At 41.6% G+C, this 17,857-nt stretch overlaps 1 protein-coding gene across 1 annotated transcript in view; it reads left to right on the plus strand.

The window, feature by feature from the left end:
- Positions 1–17,857, plus strand: part of FANCM (FA complementation group M) — a 257,273-nt gene that overhangs the window by 197,224 nt on the left and 42,192 nt on the right. Inside the window, exons 10-12 of the mRNA XM_068254157.1 lie at positions 2,186–2,392; positions 6,046–6,432; positions 12,490–12,642. Coding sequence (XP_068110258.1) covers positions 2,186–2,392; positions 6,046–6,432; positions 12,490–12,642 — 747 coding nt within the window. The remainder of the gene's footprint in view (positions 1–2,185; positions 2,393–6,045; positions 6,433–12,489; positions 12,643–17,857) is intronic.

Below are 17,857 nucleotides of genomic sequence, written 5' to 3' on the forward strand. Positions count from 1 at the left end.
CAGCTGGATATTTCAGAGGCAAGGGGAGGAGTGGAGTTTTTACAGGCTGAGGAGTGAAGATGCAGAGTAGCTTGTCTGTGTTATGACGCGCAGAATATGGCTGCTGTCGTATCAGAGGAATAAATAATCATATACTGTTGAAGCTGTTTGCAACTAGATTTGCTGAGTAGACGTTCTAAACATTAGATAAGATATATAGACCAGTTACTTTTTATAGTTAGTTTTTCATCTCGGATCCACTTTAACCACTTCACCACTGAGGGGTTTTACCCCTTGAGCACCAGAGCAATTTTCACCTTTCAGCGCTCCTTCCATTCATTCGTCTATAACTTTATTATTACTTATTGCAATGAAATGAACTATATCTTGTTTTTTTCGCCACCAATTAGGCTTTCTTTAGGTGGTACATTATGCCAAGAATTATTTTATTCTAAATGTGTTATAATGGGAAAATAGGAAAACATTTGGGGAAAAAATCAATATTTTTCAGTTTTTGGCCATTATAGTTTTCAAATAATGCATGCTACTGTAATTAAAACCCATGAAATGTATTTGGCCATTAGTCTCGATTATTACACAGTTTAAATTATGTCCCTATCACAATGTTTGGCACCAATATTTTATTTGGAAATAAAGGTGCATTTTTTCAGTTTTGCGTCCATCCCTAATTACAAGCCCATAGTTTATAAAGTAACAGTGTTATACCCTCTTGACATAAATATTTAAAGAGTTCAGTCCCTAAGGTAACTATTTATGTATTTTTTTTAATTGTAAATTTTTTTTTATTACAAAAAAAAAATAAAAAAAAATTGGGGGAGTGTGAGAGGTAATGAGTTAATTTATAATGTAAAACTATGTATTTGTATATGAAAAATGCTTTTGGGTGTAGTTTTACTATTTGGCCACAAGATGGCCACAGTAAGTTTTTGTGCATGCGATCTGTAAGTGTAGGAAGTACGCTTACAGGGAGTACAATGAGGCTGGGAAACTTTTTTTTTTTTCTTCCCAATGATCGCGCTGCTTCTCATAGAAGCAGCCGATCATTGCTGGGGGGCTGAGATCAACGAACGGGAACGGTTTTTCCCATTCATTGATATCCGGGGCGAGAGGCCAGCGGCGTGCACGAGCGCGTGGGAGCGCGGACAGCGGCGGTGGTGGTAAAGTGGATAAGAGTCCCAAAGTTAAAATGCATATTATTGATTTATAAAGCACCAACATATTATGAATTATTGACCTTTATCTATCTCTCCCCTGCCCACAGAATATGGATTGTATCTGGAAAACTTTTATGGCTGTAATTTGCTTATCATTTATGTTTACTATATTCCGACAAGGTACCGATAAGACAGAAGCTGTCACTTCCATGCCTGAAAATAACGCTTTCATGCAGCAAAAAATAAAGTAAAAATAATAATAAAAAAAACAGCCTGGTTATTAATGTTTTGCACTGTACAAACATGTTTGTCATTATGTCACATGTCACTTCGGGTACACTTTAAAACTCATAAAACTTAATTCAACACTTTTTTTTTTCCTGCAAGCGCTCTATTTCTATTTCATAATTAAAATAAACAAATCAAGTACAATACAGTTAGATTTTTTTTCAAATTTATGGTTACCGGTACTTGCGATTCTGTTTCCACTTTTCTTTTTAAATACAAACAAAGGTTCTAGGGAACCTTTTTGTACTAAAATAATAATGCATATTGTGATATAAAAATGATTTATAAACTGAATTTAGGTGAGAGGTCAGTTTAATATGAGTTTCCTCCTACTAAAGAGATTCCAACACTGCCTATATGCTCCAAGGCAACTTTTTTTTTTGCTGAGAAAGTCAGACTGGTTAGTCTGCTGTTGCTGTGTTTTAGGTGAGAAGGAGGTTCTTGCTGTTTCAGTGCAGTACAAACCATTCTTTCGGCAATGTTGTTACTCAATGCTAAGTTGGTGTGTGCGCATGTGCGCTTTCTTTCATGTGCATGAGTGAACACTGAGCTTTTGTTGGGAGAAAAAAAAACATCAGAGGTTTTATATACATAACTGTAGCCCCGTCTATGCCAGAATAATATCCATGCAAAAGGCAAATACCTTCAAGCCAACTCTGTGGCAACCTTGTATCACCCAAGTGTTTGTAAATTGTGGTTACCTCTTTGGAATTCTTGATGACAATATTAATGGTTTCTTTCAGGTGGTAAAGCGGTTTCGGGAAGGTGGTTATAACACGCTGGTCTCTACCTGTGTGGGGGAAGAAGGTCTGGATATAGGAGAGGTGGATCTCATCATTTGCTTTGATGCTCAGAAAAGTCCAATCCGCCTGGTGCAGAGAATGGGAAGAACAGGGAGGAAGCGCCAAGGCCGAATAGTAGTCATTCTGTGCCAGGGTCGGGAAGAACGTGTAGGTCCTCCTTTCATCTTAAATTGTGCCTATTTTTTCATCTCTTAAAGTGTGCCTAAATCCAAGTACATCAAACGTGAGAGAAAACAGAAGTTGCAACAGCACAACTTTCTGATCATTATCCCACTAGCTGTTTAATCAAATGACCCACTGTGAGCCTGGCTGGACCCAAATAATCTGGGGACTGGGAGAGGATTTTTAAAGATCTTTGTCCCACCCTCTATCCCATGTGACCATGCTCCAAGCTTTGCATTGATGCAGAGGCTGGATGACTGCATCATATGACAGAAGTGCTAGCTTTTTAACTTCATGGAAGAGTGGCTGAGCTGCTTTTCTTTTTGTGAACTTCAGGTTCTATTTGAGTTGAAACTCTACTTTGGTCTTAGAATCTTTTCACATAGTTTCACATAAATTTAGCGCAGGCCATTTTTAACAAACTCCAGGTGGTACAGTCAGTGGCGGCTTCAGTTTCAAATTTGTGGGGTGGAACAAAGGGGCTCATTTGGGTGATCAAAATCGATGTTAGTATGGCGAGCTTTAGACATTTTTTGCCCAACCCAGGTGATAAGATTGGATGAAAAAGATTGGATCATTAGTGGCCACCTTTAATCTTACCATTTATATGTAATATAAGGTAACTGCCTTAAGTATCCATTCAGTATATTCACTAAATTTACCCTTGTACTACGTAGATTTGGTAAGATTGGATGAAAAAGATTGGATCATTAGTGGCCACCATAAGGCTAACTAGTTAAGCAATGATCGGAACCAAGTGTAAGCAAGAAAAACAGAACTCCGAGGAGGAGCAGAGCAGATTGTCCAAATGATGGTGCTGTTATTGAGGAAGAGTTTCCTACAGATGTTCTTTGCTAGTTTGCTGGCATGCTTTAATCCTTACTTGCTAGCAAGCTGCTCCTGTGTGGACAGATCACAGACAAATCATTCTATCCCCCAGCCTGTGTCTAACTACTCTACAAGAAAGGGGAGGAGAGGTGGCAGGAGGAAGAGAAAGTGTGTGCGTGTGTGTGTGCGTGCGTGCGTGCGTACGTGCGTACGCGCGCATTGCTTGAGACTACAGCTTGTATTTTACAGACAGGAAGTTTTGAATCAAGATTATTATGCCCCAGTATAGCACCGCCACTAGGTACTGTACTATGATGTCTTATTACAGAATTCTGTACTATATACTCTTCCTTTCATGCTCCACAAAGTAGTAGCAAGCACGGCCCAAATTAACAAAATAATATGCTTATTTTGGAAGATATATTCTGGGCTATTTAGTGGTTCAGGATACTGGATACCTATAGTAATCTAGCTAACAGGTCAGCCAGCTGTAGAAAATGAAAGCTAGGGTTAGAGTGGTATCCAAATAGCAGGTGTTTGATGCCTATGAGTCGAGCACAGATTTCATGTTTGGTTGCAGTGTACCTTTGCAAGCAGATTGATATACTTTTAGTAAATTTGTATATATTAATGAAGGAAGAGTTCTGTAAACGGTTTTCATCCTTCATTTTTGGATTACGCTACCGATGTAGCACAATAGGGGCACCTTTTGGCCAAATCAGAGGAGCACTTCCAAGAAACTGTAGAGTTGCTACACAAATTTGAACGAAAAGCTGTATTCAATATTTGTAGATCATTGATTCCCTATGTAGACGACCACTTACTAAAAAATTGCTTTTTTCACTGTAGCCTTTTAACATCCAGCCGATTTGAGCTGCTGAAAAGGAAACAAACCCCACACTGACTTTATCAAGAAATGCTTTGTTTTCTGATAAAAGCCAGAGACAGCAGATGCTTTGCAGCCATTTAAACTGAAAAAAGAAGTTCATGTAACAGTTGGCCTCTACATGGCTTCAGCATATGTACAGTATATAGGACTCAAAGAGACTCTGTAACAAAATGTTCAGCCTTATTTCTTCTATCCTATAAGTTCCTATACCTGTTCTAATGTGGTCTGGCTTACTGCAGCCTTTCCTAGTTGCAGAGTGGCTGTATTATCTCTGTTATATAATCTAATCTTCTTTCCTTTGTCAGCTTTGTTGGCTCAGGCTGGAATGTGCTGCTCTGCTTGTGATGGGAAGAAGCTATACACCCCCTCTCCACGCCCCATCCAGGCTCTGTGTGAGTCACAGACTGAGCTCCTCTCAGCCTATCACATGCTGGTTAGCAGCCACGTATTTTGTTTGTAAACACTGCCTAAAACTGGCAATTACAAGCCAGGATTGCAACAGGGAGTGGCAGAAACAGCACAGAGGGGCTCAGGAGAACATAATGAATAGAATGGTATGCATTTTATTGTAAGAATTTTAGAGTACAGATTCTCTTTAAGTAAAAGAATGAGGTTTGTATCTTCTGCCACAGCTAGCCTTCCATCTGCTGGTACTATACGAGTGATTTCATACAGTAAAATGTATTTAAAGGAACACTATTAAACCAAGTGTTCTAAAATGACAATGTACAAATAATGTCTTAGTAGCTGTGTAAACCTTTTCCTACTTTTCATGTTAAATTTCAAAGGCAAAAGCTGTAATTCATTGTGTGTAGATTTTAGCTATGTTTGGAATGTCTCATTTGCATAGGTGAATCTCTGCAGTCTGACATGCTGAGAACAGTGTAATATTGAAGCAGAGCGATATGAAAAGCCTGTCAGGTGTCATGTTTCAATAACACAATTACAAATGTTTATGTTGCACATAAGATGCATTTCCTCTGCTCTCTTCAGAATGCTCAGTCAGAGACAGGCAGCGCTTTCTCTCTTTCTCACACACACAGAGTTAAAGAGGACCTGAAATCTTGCACAGGACAGAAGGAAAACAGAGAGAAATGCACCCTGTATGTATTTAGAGAGTTTAGCCTGTTTAATTCACCCTCATTTGTGTCTAATCACAAGTGTCTAACCACTAAACTGTTTTGATCATAAAACCATATATAAAGAAATAGAACTTTTTGTAGTTTCAGCTGATGCCATTTTGTTTTTAGAAGATGTTTTGACACTTGTAAAGGAACTGCTTCAGGTCAGATAAGGCGGAGGTGTTACTCAGTTGCTTATATCTATAGAATAATTTACTTACTTCAGTCAAGAAAACACCTGCTTAGTCATAATTTGCAGGCTGTTTTTTTTAGTAATAAACCGCAGGAAAGAGGCATCCAGGTTATAATAAAACTGTGTTAAAATTAATAAAGGGAAAAAAGGGAGGTGGCTTACCTCAGGGAAGACACAGAATTCTTTCAAAAATTAACCTTGAGGTAAGCCACCTCACCTTTTTTTTTTTTTTTTTTTATTCCTTTTAAAACCATTGTATTATAACCTGGGTGCTTCTTTACGCTGTTTATGTTGACTATTCTCCCTTGAAGGGAGGCCTCCAGCTGCTCACACCTGCACTGATGGCCATTTTGTTACTGGAAAGCAACCACAAATCAAGAGAGTCCAACTAACCTGACTGGAGATGGGAGTTCTCCACATGCCTTATTGGTTGGTTGCCTACCTAAAGCAACTTAATTTTGTACATACAGAACATACTGCACTATATACCATGAACTTGTCTCTTGTAGATACTGATGCTATATAAATTGAGAATGACAACAAAATAGAACTTGATCACAGTAAGTGTGACTGCACTAAACATTATCTGCTTTTCTGTTGTCTACAGACCTATAATCAAAGTCAGAGCAACAAGAGAAGCATTTACAAGGCTATCATGGGAAATAACTCAGTTTTTCACCTCAACCAAGCAAGTCCTCGCATGGTTCCAGAGGGATTAAACCCAACAGTGCACAAAATGTACATCACACAAGGAAGCTATGATGCCAAAGACAGTGCTAAGTCAACCTCCAAAGACCGCCGTTCCAGTCTGGTTCACCGAAAATCTTCTGTGTTCTTTAATAAGGAAGACACAGTAAGAGAACATGGACTTCTCACACCTGCAGAGTCTGAGACCTGGAACCGTTTATATCGCCTGACAGATTCAGATGGTGTAACCGACATCATTCTACCCAGAACACAGTTTGAACTATTCAAAGATCGAGATGCCATTATGGTAAGTATCCCCGTAATTTTGTTTCACGACCTACTGGATATCAGCGATTTTAGCGTGTGGTGGGTTGAGCTGCTTATTCTTGCCTTGTATCTCTGAGGAATGTCAGGCTGGTGATCAGATCTCTGCAGCTGAGAGATGTGTACATCATGTAGAGTCTCTCTTATCTTGTGTGCAGCTGAAGTTATGAAAATTGCACCCAGGAGGATAAGATTTGGCAGACCTAGATATTCTGTCCTTGCTAGATAATGGATACCAGTGAGTACGTCGCTTTGAATTCTTAGCGGCAAAGAGAGTGAAACTGTTTAGAGCAGGGGATCTCCAGTTTTCAAAAATGAACGACATTTCTCTTGATTCGATATATTAATGAGAACCCGAGGCGTCAAACTACCTACAAAAAAAAGTAAATATCTGAGGAGACGGACGCCTCCTCCCACCTATTGACTGCATTTCTGATCAGCGCTTTCCTTGTTCGGCCTGTAGGTTTAGGTGGACGACCTTGTCTTGGTAGGTTTACAGTTGTGCCATACTCCTTCAATTTCTGAATGATCGCTTGAACAGTGCTCTGTAGGATGTTCAACGCTTTGGAAATCTTTTTGTAGCCTAAGCCTGCTTTAAATTTCTCAACAACTTTATCCCTGACCTGTCTGGTGTGTTCTTTGGACTTCATGTTGTTGCTCCCAATATTCTCTTAGACAACCTCTGAGGCCGTCACAGAGCAGCTGTATTTGTACTGACATTAGATTACACACAGGTGCACTCTATTTAGTCATTAGCACTTATCAGGCAATGTCTATGGGCAACTGACTGCACTCAGACCAAAGGGGGCTGAATAATTACGCACACCCCACTTTGCAGTTATTGATTTGTAAAAAAAATGTTTGGAATGATGTATGATGTTCGTTCCACTTCTCCCGTTTACACCACTTTTTGTTGGTCTTTAACGTGGAATTCCAATACAATTGATTCATGTTTGTGGCAGTAATATGACAAGATGTGGAAAACTTCAAGGGGGCCGAATACTTTTGCAAACTACTGTAAATATGGCAGCCTCTGTAATCTTCTTACTACAGATGTCGTTTAATGCCCTCTTTACACAAATGCCTTCCATGCACCATCTGGGTACTGTTTACAAGGAACAAATTGTGTGAAGAGATGCATGCAAATGTCACCATATACTTATAAGCTCCAGGTTTCTAAGGTTATGGTGGATAGTGTCTCAGATTTGACTGCCTCTATGTTCCTTAAGGTGGTACAATTTGCTGACCAAACCAATCCGATCAGATTAATGAAATCGATCCAATTTTTGGATTAATCCTACCAATCTGATTAGATTGATTAGGAGATTTTTTGTCCATTAGTGGTCCCAAAGATTCATTCGAAAAATAGTTTGGAAACGGCAAATTGTACCGTTAGTGGCCACCTATACATTGTGGGAAAGTGAAGCAAAGTATTTGAGATATCCAAAATAAAAATCTAGTGCCCAAAAATGTCTCAAAATGGCAACAGAGCTCAGGAAACACCTGTGTGAATTTGAAATCTAACCTTCTCTTTCTCTCTCCAAAGTAATGATCAAGGATCCTGTGACTGTTGACAGTTGTGTGTAGTCTAATGGGTGCTTGTGAGCCGCTGTACCAATCGTTTACCATTGGCCCGCCGAATTTTTCAAAATAGAAAATCTTTGCCCTAGTTGGTCATCATCATGAAATGTCTGTGTGGGTTGAATCTGACTACATCATATGGTGAAACGCACCCTATGCAAATTCCAGATCATTTTCTTCACTAGAAGAGAGTTGTATCTTGGCTTCCGATGTTGTGATCATCACTTTCAGATGGTTTTGTGTTGGTGTCACTTGTCAACAGAAATAGATTTATTTGATGACCTCTATAGAGCTAAGGCTGGATAGCCATTGGGGATGATCAAAAAAAAAGTTGATACAAATGTATGCAGTTTGAAAATGGACTAATCAATTTAAACCGAGGTTTAAGCCAAGCCCACCATAGCCACATAACACAATCCCTTTGCTCAATATAATGGCTACCCATAAAATGGAGATTCCTTTTTCAAAATTGCATGCTAACATTCCAATCCCTACACATCCTAGGCCCCGGATACCTGAAGGATTTGTTGCAATTGCGTCATACCTCCGACAACTTCAGATCAAAAGGATCAAATAACTTGAACACCCCTAGACTCCAACTAAAAACCTATGGAGCCAGAGCTTTCTGTCATGCTGTCCCTACCCTCTGGAATTCCTTGCCAAACTTAATCAAGAAAGCTCCTACCCTGGAGAGGTTTACATCAAAACTAAAAAGCCACCTGTTTAGTCTGGCATTTATGATCACTTGACTTTTTCCCCTGTACACATTTTTTTTTTTTTTTGGTAACACTGTTTTTATTGATTAATTCAAAGATGAAACAGACATAAACAGTTGAAGGATCTGCATATAAACTTGCGGAAACATGTAGCAAAGATGACAGCTATTTACATAATTGTATGCATGTGAGGCATTTAACAGGATTTCTCTGGTTCAATGTGGAAAAAAGTGTGGAGTTAAAGTTCAAAAATGATTATTCCAAACATTTGGGATAGTGAGCGGAGAATATTCATTTATATAATTGTTTAGTCCAATATATGACGTAGGGTTGCTTTAACCTGTGAAAGAGAGAAGGGTTAAGGGGATAAAGGCATACAGTTATTGATAAAGAAAACTGGTAGTCGTTCCTGTGCCAGGGGGGTTAGGGGGAGAAGTAGAAAGTGTTCTGATAGGCGTTCTGCTTCTTGGAGATCAAGTTAATGATCCGCATGTATGAGAGTAGTGATGGGATAGGTTGGTTCCTTGTTCTGATAGGACCTAGGTTAGAGCTTAAATGAATCACCAAGCAGAGCCCTAATATAAGAGAGGCAGATCTCTATTATTTGTTATGCAGTCAATCCCCGTCAATATGATTGTCCCATGGGTCCCATATTTTACGAAATCTGTCCTCTGTGTCCCGTAGTGAAGCTGTTAGTTGCTCCATCAATTTAATCCATTTAAGTTTTGCTATAACTTCCGATATGTCGGGAGGGGCTATTTTTTTCCAATTGGAGGCTATTGAGAGTCTAGCAGCTGTGAGGATTCTAATAGTGAGAATTCTATCAAATTTGCGGGATTGAGGGACAGATTTGCCTAGTAACATAAAAAGGGGATCCATTGGTACAGTAATGTCTAGAATTCGTAGGATTAGGTCTTGGATTTTTGTCCAAAAAGGGGTCAGGAGGGGACACGTCCAGAAAATATGCTCTATCGTCCCTTTAAGTCCACATCCCCTCCAACAAAGATCAGAAGATCCAGGGTAGATACGAGAGAGGGAGGCTGGGGTGAGGTACCATCTAAAGAGTATCTTATAGATATTGTCTTTGATTTGCACACACATGGAGGAGTCTTTAGCGTTTTGCCAGATAGATTCCCAATCTTCCAGCGAGATAGTTAGAGAGAGGGAAGATTCCCATATAGGCATGGGTTGGTGTTAGAGAGTGGGAGTTTGTAGAAAGCATTACATATATCTGTGAAATTAGACCTTTCTGATGGCCCCTATTGATACAGAGTTCCTCAAATGCTGTAAGGCGGCTAACGTCTGAGGATCTAGGTATTAGGGATCTCAGAAAGTGTGAGATTTGAGTAAATTCAAAGAGCAGTTTAGGAGAGGGGGGAATACGTTCAGTTATTTGATCATAGGTCATAAAGGTTGTAGAGAGGGGTTGGAACCAGTCCTGTAGCCTGAAAAAACCTTTGGAGTACCATCTAGACATAAATTGAGAATTGAGGCCTGGTTTGAATTTGGGATTGCCGAGGATTGGCTGCATTCTATAAGGAGAGAGTAGTCTTTTCTCTGTGGCGGTTTTGTTCAATATGCTTAATGTGAATCTAGTGGAAGGAAGACCAAGAGAGACCGGAGGTGGTTGTGCGTTAGGAGTCCATATAAAAGCCGCTAATGAGAAGGGAAGGACCTGAGTGGATTCGATTAGGGCCCACTTAGTCTGGACCCGGAAGTCAGCCCATTCAGTGATTTGACGGAGGTGAGTGGCCTTATAGTAAAGAGAGATGTTTGGGAGACCTAGACCCCCCTGGTCCCTCAGAGCCATCATGACCGACTTAGAGACCCTAGGTTTTTGATGATTCCATATAAAGTTGTTAATCTCCTTTTGGAGAAGGGCCAATTGGGAGGATGGGACAGCTACTGGGAGAGTTTCAAAGAGATACAATATGCGGGGTAACGCGTTCATTTTGATTGAGTACAGGCCACCTATCCAGGAAATGGAAAATTTTGTCCATTTCCGAAGGTCTTGTATGATAGTACGTATGAGCGGGGGGTAGTTAAATTTGTAGAGGGTACCATAAGAAGATGTTATATTAATACCCAGGTATTTCATAGAATGAGTCCTCCAATTAAAGCGATAAGATTGGTGGAGTGAGGCTAGGAGGGGAGTTGGGATGTTTATGGGGAGAGCTTCGGTCTTGTCCTGGTTGAGCTTGTACCCTGATAATGTTTCGAATTCAAGCAGTAGATTTTGGAGGACTGGGAGGGAGGTGATGGGTTCCCTTAGCGTAAGGAGGACGTCATCTGCAAAGAGGGAAATTTTATGTTCCCATTTACCTTGGGTGATTCCTTTAATGTCCGGATTTTCTCTAATGGCACAAGCCAGGGGTTCAATGCTCAAAGCAAACAATAAAGGAGACAGAGGACACCCCCTGTCTTGTGCCATTCCTGATGGGGAAAAAGGAAGGAGAGGTTGACGGGAGTTTGACCTTGGTACTGGGATTGGAGTAAAGAATTTTTATTAAATTAAGGTATGGGCCTGAAAAACCTTGATGGTTTAGGACAGCAAAGAGGAAGGGCCATGAGAGCCTATCGAAGGCCTTCTCGGCGTCCAAACTCAGTAGCAGAGAGGGTCTTCGAGAGGCCCCCATTAGTTCGACCAGGTTGATTACCTTTCTTGTATTGTCTCCAGCCTGGCGACCTGTGATGAATCCAACCTGATCGTTGTTAAGGGAGACCAGGATGGGATTGAGTCTATTTGCCATTGCTTTTGTGATGATTTTTAGGTCTGAGTTTAATAAGGAGATCGGTCTATAGCTCTGGGGGACCAAGGGATCCTTACCTGGTTTAGAGATTGTGGTAATTAGTGATCTCAAAAAGGAGTCAGGTGGGTGGTTGCCCAACATTAGTTTGTTGGCTAGGGAGATTAGGTAAGGTAGTAGGGTAGGCTTGAATACCTTATAGTATTTGTAGGATAGACCGTCTGGCCCTGGGGTCTTAGAAGAAGGTAAGTGTTTGAAGACTTCCTCAAATTCCTCCGTTGAGAAAGGTGAATTTAGAGTTGCTAATTGAGCGTCTGAGAGTTTAGGTAAGGACAAACTATTCAGAAAATTTGAGCAGTGAGCTTCGGGCGAGGGAGTGTTGTGATGACCTGGGAGGTTGTATAGCCCTTTATAGTAATCTGTGAAGATTTCAGCTATTCGAGAGGGATTGTAATGGATAGTGCCTTGAGAATCTTTCATAGAATAGATTTGGGTCTGAGCATTTTTGGGATTAAGCTTCCGGGCTAATAAAGTATGGGGCTTATTACCCCTCTCAAAGAATAGCTGTCTCGTCCACCGGAGACTTTTCTCTAATTGGGCTGATTGGAATTGCTTGATTTGAAGTTTTATTGATTGCATAGCAGTGAAATTTTCAGAGGAGGAGGAGCACTTGAAAACCCCTGTACACATTTCTATGTACTGATGTGAGACAGGCATATGTGCTTTGGGTCCTCAGGGAGAAACATGCTTTACAAATATTTTGTTGTTATAGAGTTCTCCGTATTTAATATCCAACACTAGCTTGTATGTCTTCCAGGTGTGCATGGGTTTTGTCTAGGTGCTACGGTAACCCCCCCCCCCCCCATTTCGTAGACATATCCTCCACCCCCCCCCCCCTCCAATCGCTGTAGACTCTAGGAACACACTGCCAAATATGTCATCACTATATAAGTAATATATAGCCTAACTGCTGTTCTGTGCAATGACATATCCTAGGAACCTGCGTCTGGAAGCATCCGAGAGCTCTCCCTGTCGGAGTGGAAACTGTGGCAGAACCAGCCATTTCCAACGAATACTGTGGATCACTCCGCTCGCTGTAAAAACTTCATTGCTGTGATGGAGCTGATTGAACAGATGAGAGCAGAGGAGGTAAGTGAAGCTCAGGACCCTGTGCCTGTTCCAGTCTACAGAGTTACATATATCCGGTATGTACACACACACACCACAGTATGTTGTACATCATTTGGAATTATGGAGTAATGAGTACTACACCACATTCTGAACAGTTAAAATAAAAATGCTAATTAAAGTGTTTAAAATTTGAATTAACCCAGAACTCCAAGCATATATAAAAAAAAAATTGGATGATTTCTTTTTTAAATGTTATCGTGAAACTTGTCTGACGTTTGAGGTCCTCCTACAGTTTCCAGAATAGGCATTTCTCTTCCTGTTAATGAAACAATGGATGGACCCACTATCTCCTCTGAATTGGCCTGGACATGCTTCAGTAGGTTTAAAATCTTGTATACATGTCCAAAAAAACCGCCTGATTATTGTCTGATTTTGATATGTTGGACGACAATCAGGCATGTGTACATGTGGCAAATGACTAGACAAGTGACTGATAACGTGTGGTGATGTGGTTTACCCGATCGATCAGGCAGATCAACTCACACGACTGTTGGGCTAATATTGGGCAGTTGCCATGTGTGTACAGACGTTTGAAAGACTTGCTTGTTTTGAATCGGGCCATATCGTGCAGTCCGTCATTACGCAGTATGCAAATCAGTTTGTCGCTTGGTTGGTGTGTAGGAAATACAAGTCGTGTAGACTGTTGTCATGTGATGTTGGTCCTGCACTTTGTTGGACATGTGTATGAGCCTTAAAAGAGTTATCAGTCAAAATACTCTAAATGAGCTTTACTCACCTAGGGCTTTGTCCAGCCCCTTGCAGCCGACTATCCCACGCCCTCCGCTCCACGCCGCTGTCCCGATGTCCATTCTCGGTATGCAGGCCGACCGTCAATGCGCAGTTCGCCGCAGCCCAGATTGACAGCGGCGCTTTGCACAGCCGCAGTAAGGCCGACCCCACGGTTGGCCTGCATACCGAGAACGGAGACCGGGGCAGCTGCGGGGAGCGGAGCGGTCGGCATGGGATATTTGGCTGCAAGGGGCTGGAGAAAGCCCCATGTGAGTAAAGCTCATTTAGAGTATTTTGGCTGATAACTCCTTTAAGATGACTACTGCAGCCAAATCAGTCAAAGTAGTAGACCAAGGTATCCTGCAAGAAATGACTGTATCATAAAGATGTAACACGTCTTCTCTTGCTAATATGCTACTCCGCAATCCATACCCACAGGAAAAGGAAACGCTCTGTGTTGAATATGGTCATCCAAAACTTACAGGGAAAACTTATTGCAGTTAGATGCAAAACTCATGGTCAGTTAGATGCAAATTGTTCCAAGTTGGTACAAAATTATACGTTTGTAGGCAAATATATGCAGCTTCAAAATGGACCAGTCAAATCCCACTAAAATGGAACTTGATTGGCCCAGTTTCAAGCTAATAAAAAATGTGCTAATCGTGCATGAGCTTGGAATTATTTGCTTATCATTGACTATCCCTGATTGCAGAAGATATAAGAATGCATGCAATGTATTGGATGCTGTATTCGTGAAAGTATGTGCACTAACCAGACTTATTTAAAGTGGACCCAAATTAAAAATACAAGATTTCAGAAATAAAATCTGTTTTGTAAATTATAATAATAAATAGCCTTTTTTCAGCTGCCTGATGACAAATATAAAATATTTTACGTTTATTGGAGGAACCCCTCCCTTCCTTCCATATTGCCGGGACAGAATCCGGCAGACTGGTGGAGTAGGAGGTGTGCGGCAAAGGAGGAATTGCTAATGGCTGCCACCTGTATAACCCTAGTTATGAAAAGAGAAGGGTGAAAAGCATGCATTGAAATGCTCATAGGCTTGAAGGAGTGTTTATTTACCTTTGTGTGTGTCAGAGTGGTGCAACTAACTATTTTGAATTAAAAAATGTTTGATTTGGGTCCGCTTTAACGGCGCCCTGGGCAGTAATGGGCAGGGCTGTGGAGTCGAGGAGTCGGAGCAATTTTGATTCGGGAGTCGGAGTCAGATGATTTTTGTACAAAATCCACTGCCCTGGTAAGTATTAGACTAAGGAGTTGGAGTCAGTGGTTTCATAAACTGAGGAGTCGGATGATTTTTGTACCGACTCCACAGCCCTGGTAATGGGGTTTCTGTTAAGTTTGAAGGATGAACACAATTAATATCTCAAAGACACCGAGAGAGACGGGCACCATCGGTTGTAAAGTGGTATTTATTGCACTTTACACACCAATCGTGTCACAGATGCATCAACTTGAATTACTGTTGTGCTGTGGTCAGCAAGATTCCAATGCAGTGTATTGTGAGAAGAGGAGGTGGGTGCGGGGCAAAGATCTGACTGACACGTCATGGAGTACACTTGCTCATGCAGGGTCCGTTTGGCAAACTGAAGTATAAAGTGAGAATATAGTCAAAAAGGCTCCGCCTATGTTGCCACGGTAGTAGAAGACATCAGCTCTTGGGGACATGGAGCTATAAAGGAGGAGCATTACCACCTACGTGCCTTAGTAATTACTTATATGTGGGAACATTAGTACAACAAAGTCCCCGGTATCCAGGAATGACAGGGATCGTCTGATGCCAGATACATGTGCTTGCTGGTTGCTTGAGTAACCGACCAAAATAGCACAATCCTCCCCCTTGAAATACTTACCGAGGCTCCAGTGATGTCTGGCATTCTCCCTCTATCTCCTCGCGGGCTCAGATCGCTAGGAGCCCGCTGGGAGATAGAGGTAGACTGCTATCCATCGCTGGAAGCACGGCAAGTACTGTATAGACTTGAGTACAAGTCTAGAAGGTCAGGTCTGATTCACTTCATAAAAGTATAGGGCTCGACTTATACATGAGTCACGGGCAACACTGAGCACGCTGAATAATGTGTGACTAATGGTGACATTCCCATTTGCAGTAATGTACCCAGTGTTAAGTGATACCTTGAGGAAAGGAAATGCCAAGAAAACACAGGTCTGAAAGTCCTGGCCACAACAATTAACAAGGAAAGGGGCAGGGGAGAAATACTGGGCTGTGTAAAAGGGAGAGAATAATTGCAGCACTTAGGGGACTGGAGGAGGTATTGGCTGCACTTAAAGAGAGTCTGAAGCGAGAATAAATCTCGCTTCAGACCTGATAGATAGCAGGGGCATGTGTGCCCCTGCTAAAACGCCGCTATCCCGTGGCTTAACGGGGGTCCCTTCACCCCCAAATCCCCATCGTAAAGCGGGGGAGCGCTTCCGCATTGGGGCAGGGCTAACCGCCTCAGCCCTGCCCCACGCGCGTCTGTCAGACGCGTATCTCCGCCTCTCCCCGCCCCTCTCAGTCTTCCTTCACTGAGAGGGGCGGGGGAGAGGCGGCGATGCGCGTCTGATAGACGTGACTGGAGGCAGGGCTGCAGCCGCTAGCCCTGCCTCCAGGAAGGGAAGATTTACGACCAACTATACGACCAAGGTTTGCGGGGGTGGGTTTGGGGGTGAAGGGACCCCTGTTTAGCCTCACGATATCGGCGTTTTAGCAGGGGCACACATGCCCCTGCTAACTATGAGCTCTGAAGCGAGATTTATTCTCGCTTCAGAGTCTCTTTAAGGGACAGGAGTGGTTAATGGCTGCAATACTCTATGCAGTGCAGTCATTAACCCCTCCTGAGCCCCAACTACAGCCATTAACTTTGCGGGGTAGACTTATACTTGAGTCAATAAAAAATTCCAGCTTAAGAGGGTTGAATATTGGAGTCGACTTATACACAAGGTCGACTTGTATTCGAGTATATACAGTATTTAAAAGCCTGCCAGCACCCACAGAGAGCCCCCCACAAAAGGCCCCCATTATCCCTCAGGCATGCTGGTTAGTCGAGACTTCTGGTTACCTGAAATCCGGATAACGGGGACTTTGCTGTATAGAGTAAAAATGGATCATATTGACTACTTAAGGTCGATGGCAGCCATCTTCCTATGGGTCACATAAGGATGTGCAGTTGCAAAACACCGGAAAAGGATCCTACTGTCACGCCATATCATCCCTGACCCCAGAGTTGTGGAAGTGTAGAGAAATTAATTATTTTTATTGATTTTATATTGACACACACAAAAAAACAGTCAAACAACTGTTCACTCGCAGGTGAGCTTAACCAATCAACATTTAAGAACATGCACATGTCTTCCACTAGACAGATTGACTCTGTTGGGTATCTCCATGCCCTCCCCTCCTCCCATCCAATCACAACTTTAATCCGTAGCTTTGTAGATTAATTAAAGCATTTACTACAAAGTATAGTCACTATATAAGGCAGATATGTTATCATCAGTGTATTATTTGTTGCCTACCTGTGTAGCCGCTACACCAAAGATTGACTTGTATCTTATCTTTATTTCTGGTCCATGGTCCCCATACTTTTTTAAATTCCTGAGGACAACCTCTAGGTAGGTGTGTGTGTGTGTGTGTGTGTGTGTGTGTGTGTGTGTGTGTGTGTGTGTGTGTGTGTGTGTGTGTGTGTGTGTGTGTGTGTGTGTGTGTGTGTGTGTGTGTGTGTGTGTGTGTGTGTGTGTGTGTGTGTGTGTGTGTGTGTGTGTGTGTGTGTGTGTGTGTGTGTGTGTGTGTGTGTGTGTGTGTGTGTGTTTTTTGGTAGTATCCCCTAATATACAGTAATAGGGATCGGTAGGGGTTTTTATTTTCGTAATGTGAGAAATATATTCACATAAAGCTTTCCATACAGAAGTAACATAGTACATGATCTAGATCCACGTTTTTTGCATTGCATCTCCAGCAGAGGACTGGTTTAGTCATATAAAATTTAGATAATTTTGCAGGAGTCAGTTAGGCTCTGTGTAAGATTTTGTATTGGATTAGTCTATCCCGAGTTGCTATGAGATATGTGAATGGTTTGATCCACACATTTTCCCACTTCTCATCATCTAAGGTTGGAATGAGAGTGAGCGAAGGCTGCTTATATAGAGTGATATGCGGTTCAGTAAGTAAAATAATATTTTGGTAGATTACTGATGACGCTTTTTTATAATTTTCTTTTTGTAATATATCTTTTAACTGAGGAGTGAAAGTGAATTGGTACCTCAGGCATGTCTGAGTTGTATGTATCTGAAAAAGTGTGAGTTTGGGAGAGAAAAAGTTTCTTTGAGAGAATTAAATTCTGCCAGGGTTCCAGCTTCAACAATATGTTCCAAGTGGGCTACTCCTTTAGATATCCAAATTATGGGGTCTGGAATTGTATAGAAG

Source organism: Hyperolius riggenbachi, chromosome 9 (genome assembly GCF_040937935.1).
Source record: "Hyperolius riggenbachi isolate aHypRig1 chromosome 9, aHypRig1.pri, whole genome shotgun sequence".
NCBI classification, from domain to species: Eukaryota; Metazoa; Chordata; class Amphibia; order Anura; family Hyperoliidae; genus Hyperolius; species Hyperolius riggenbachi.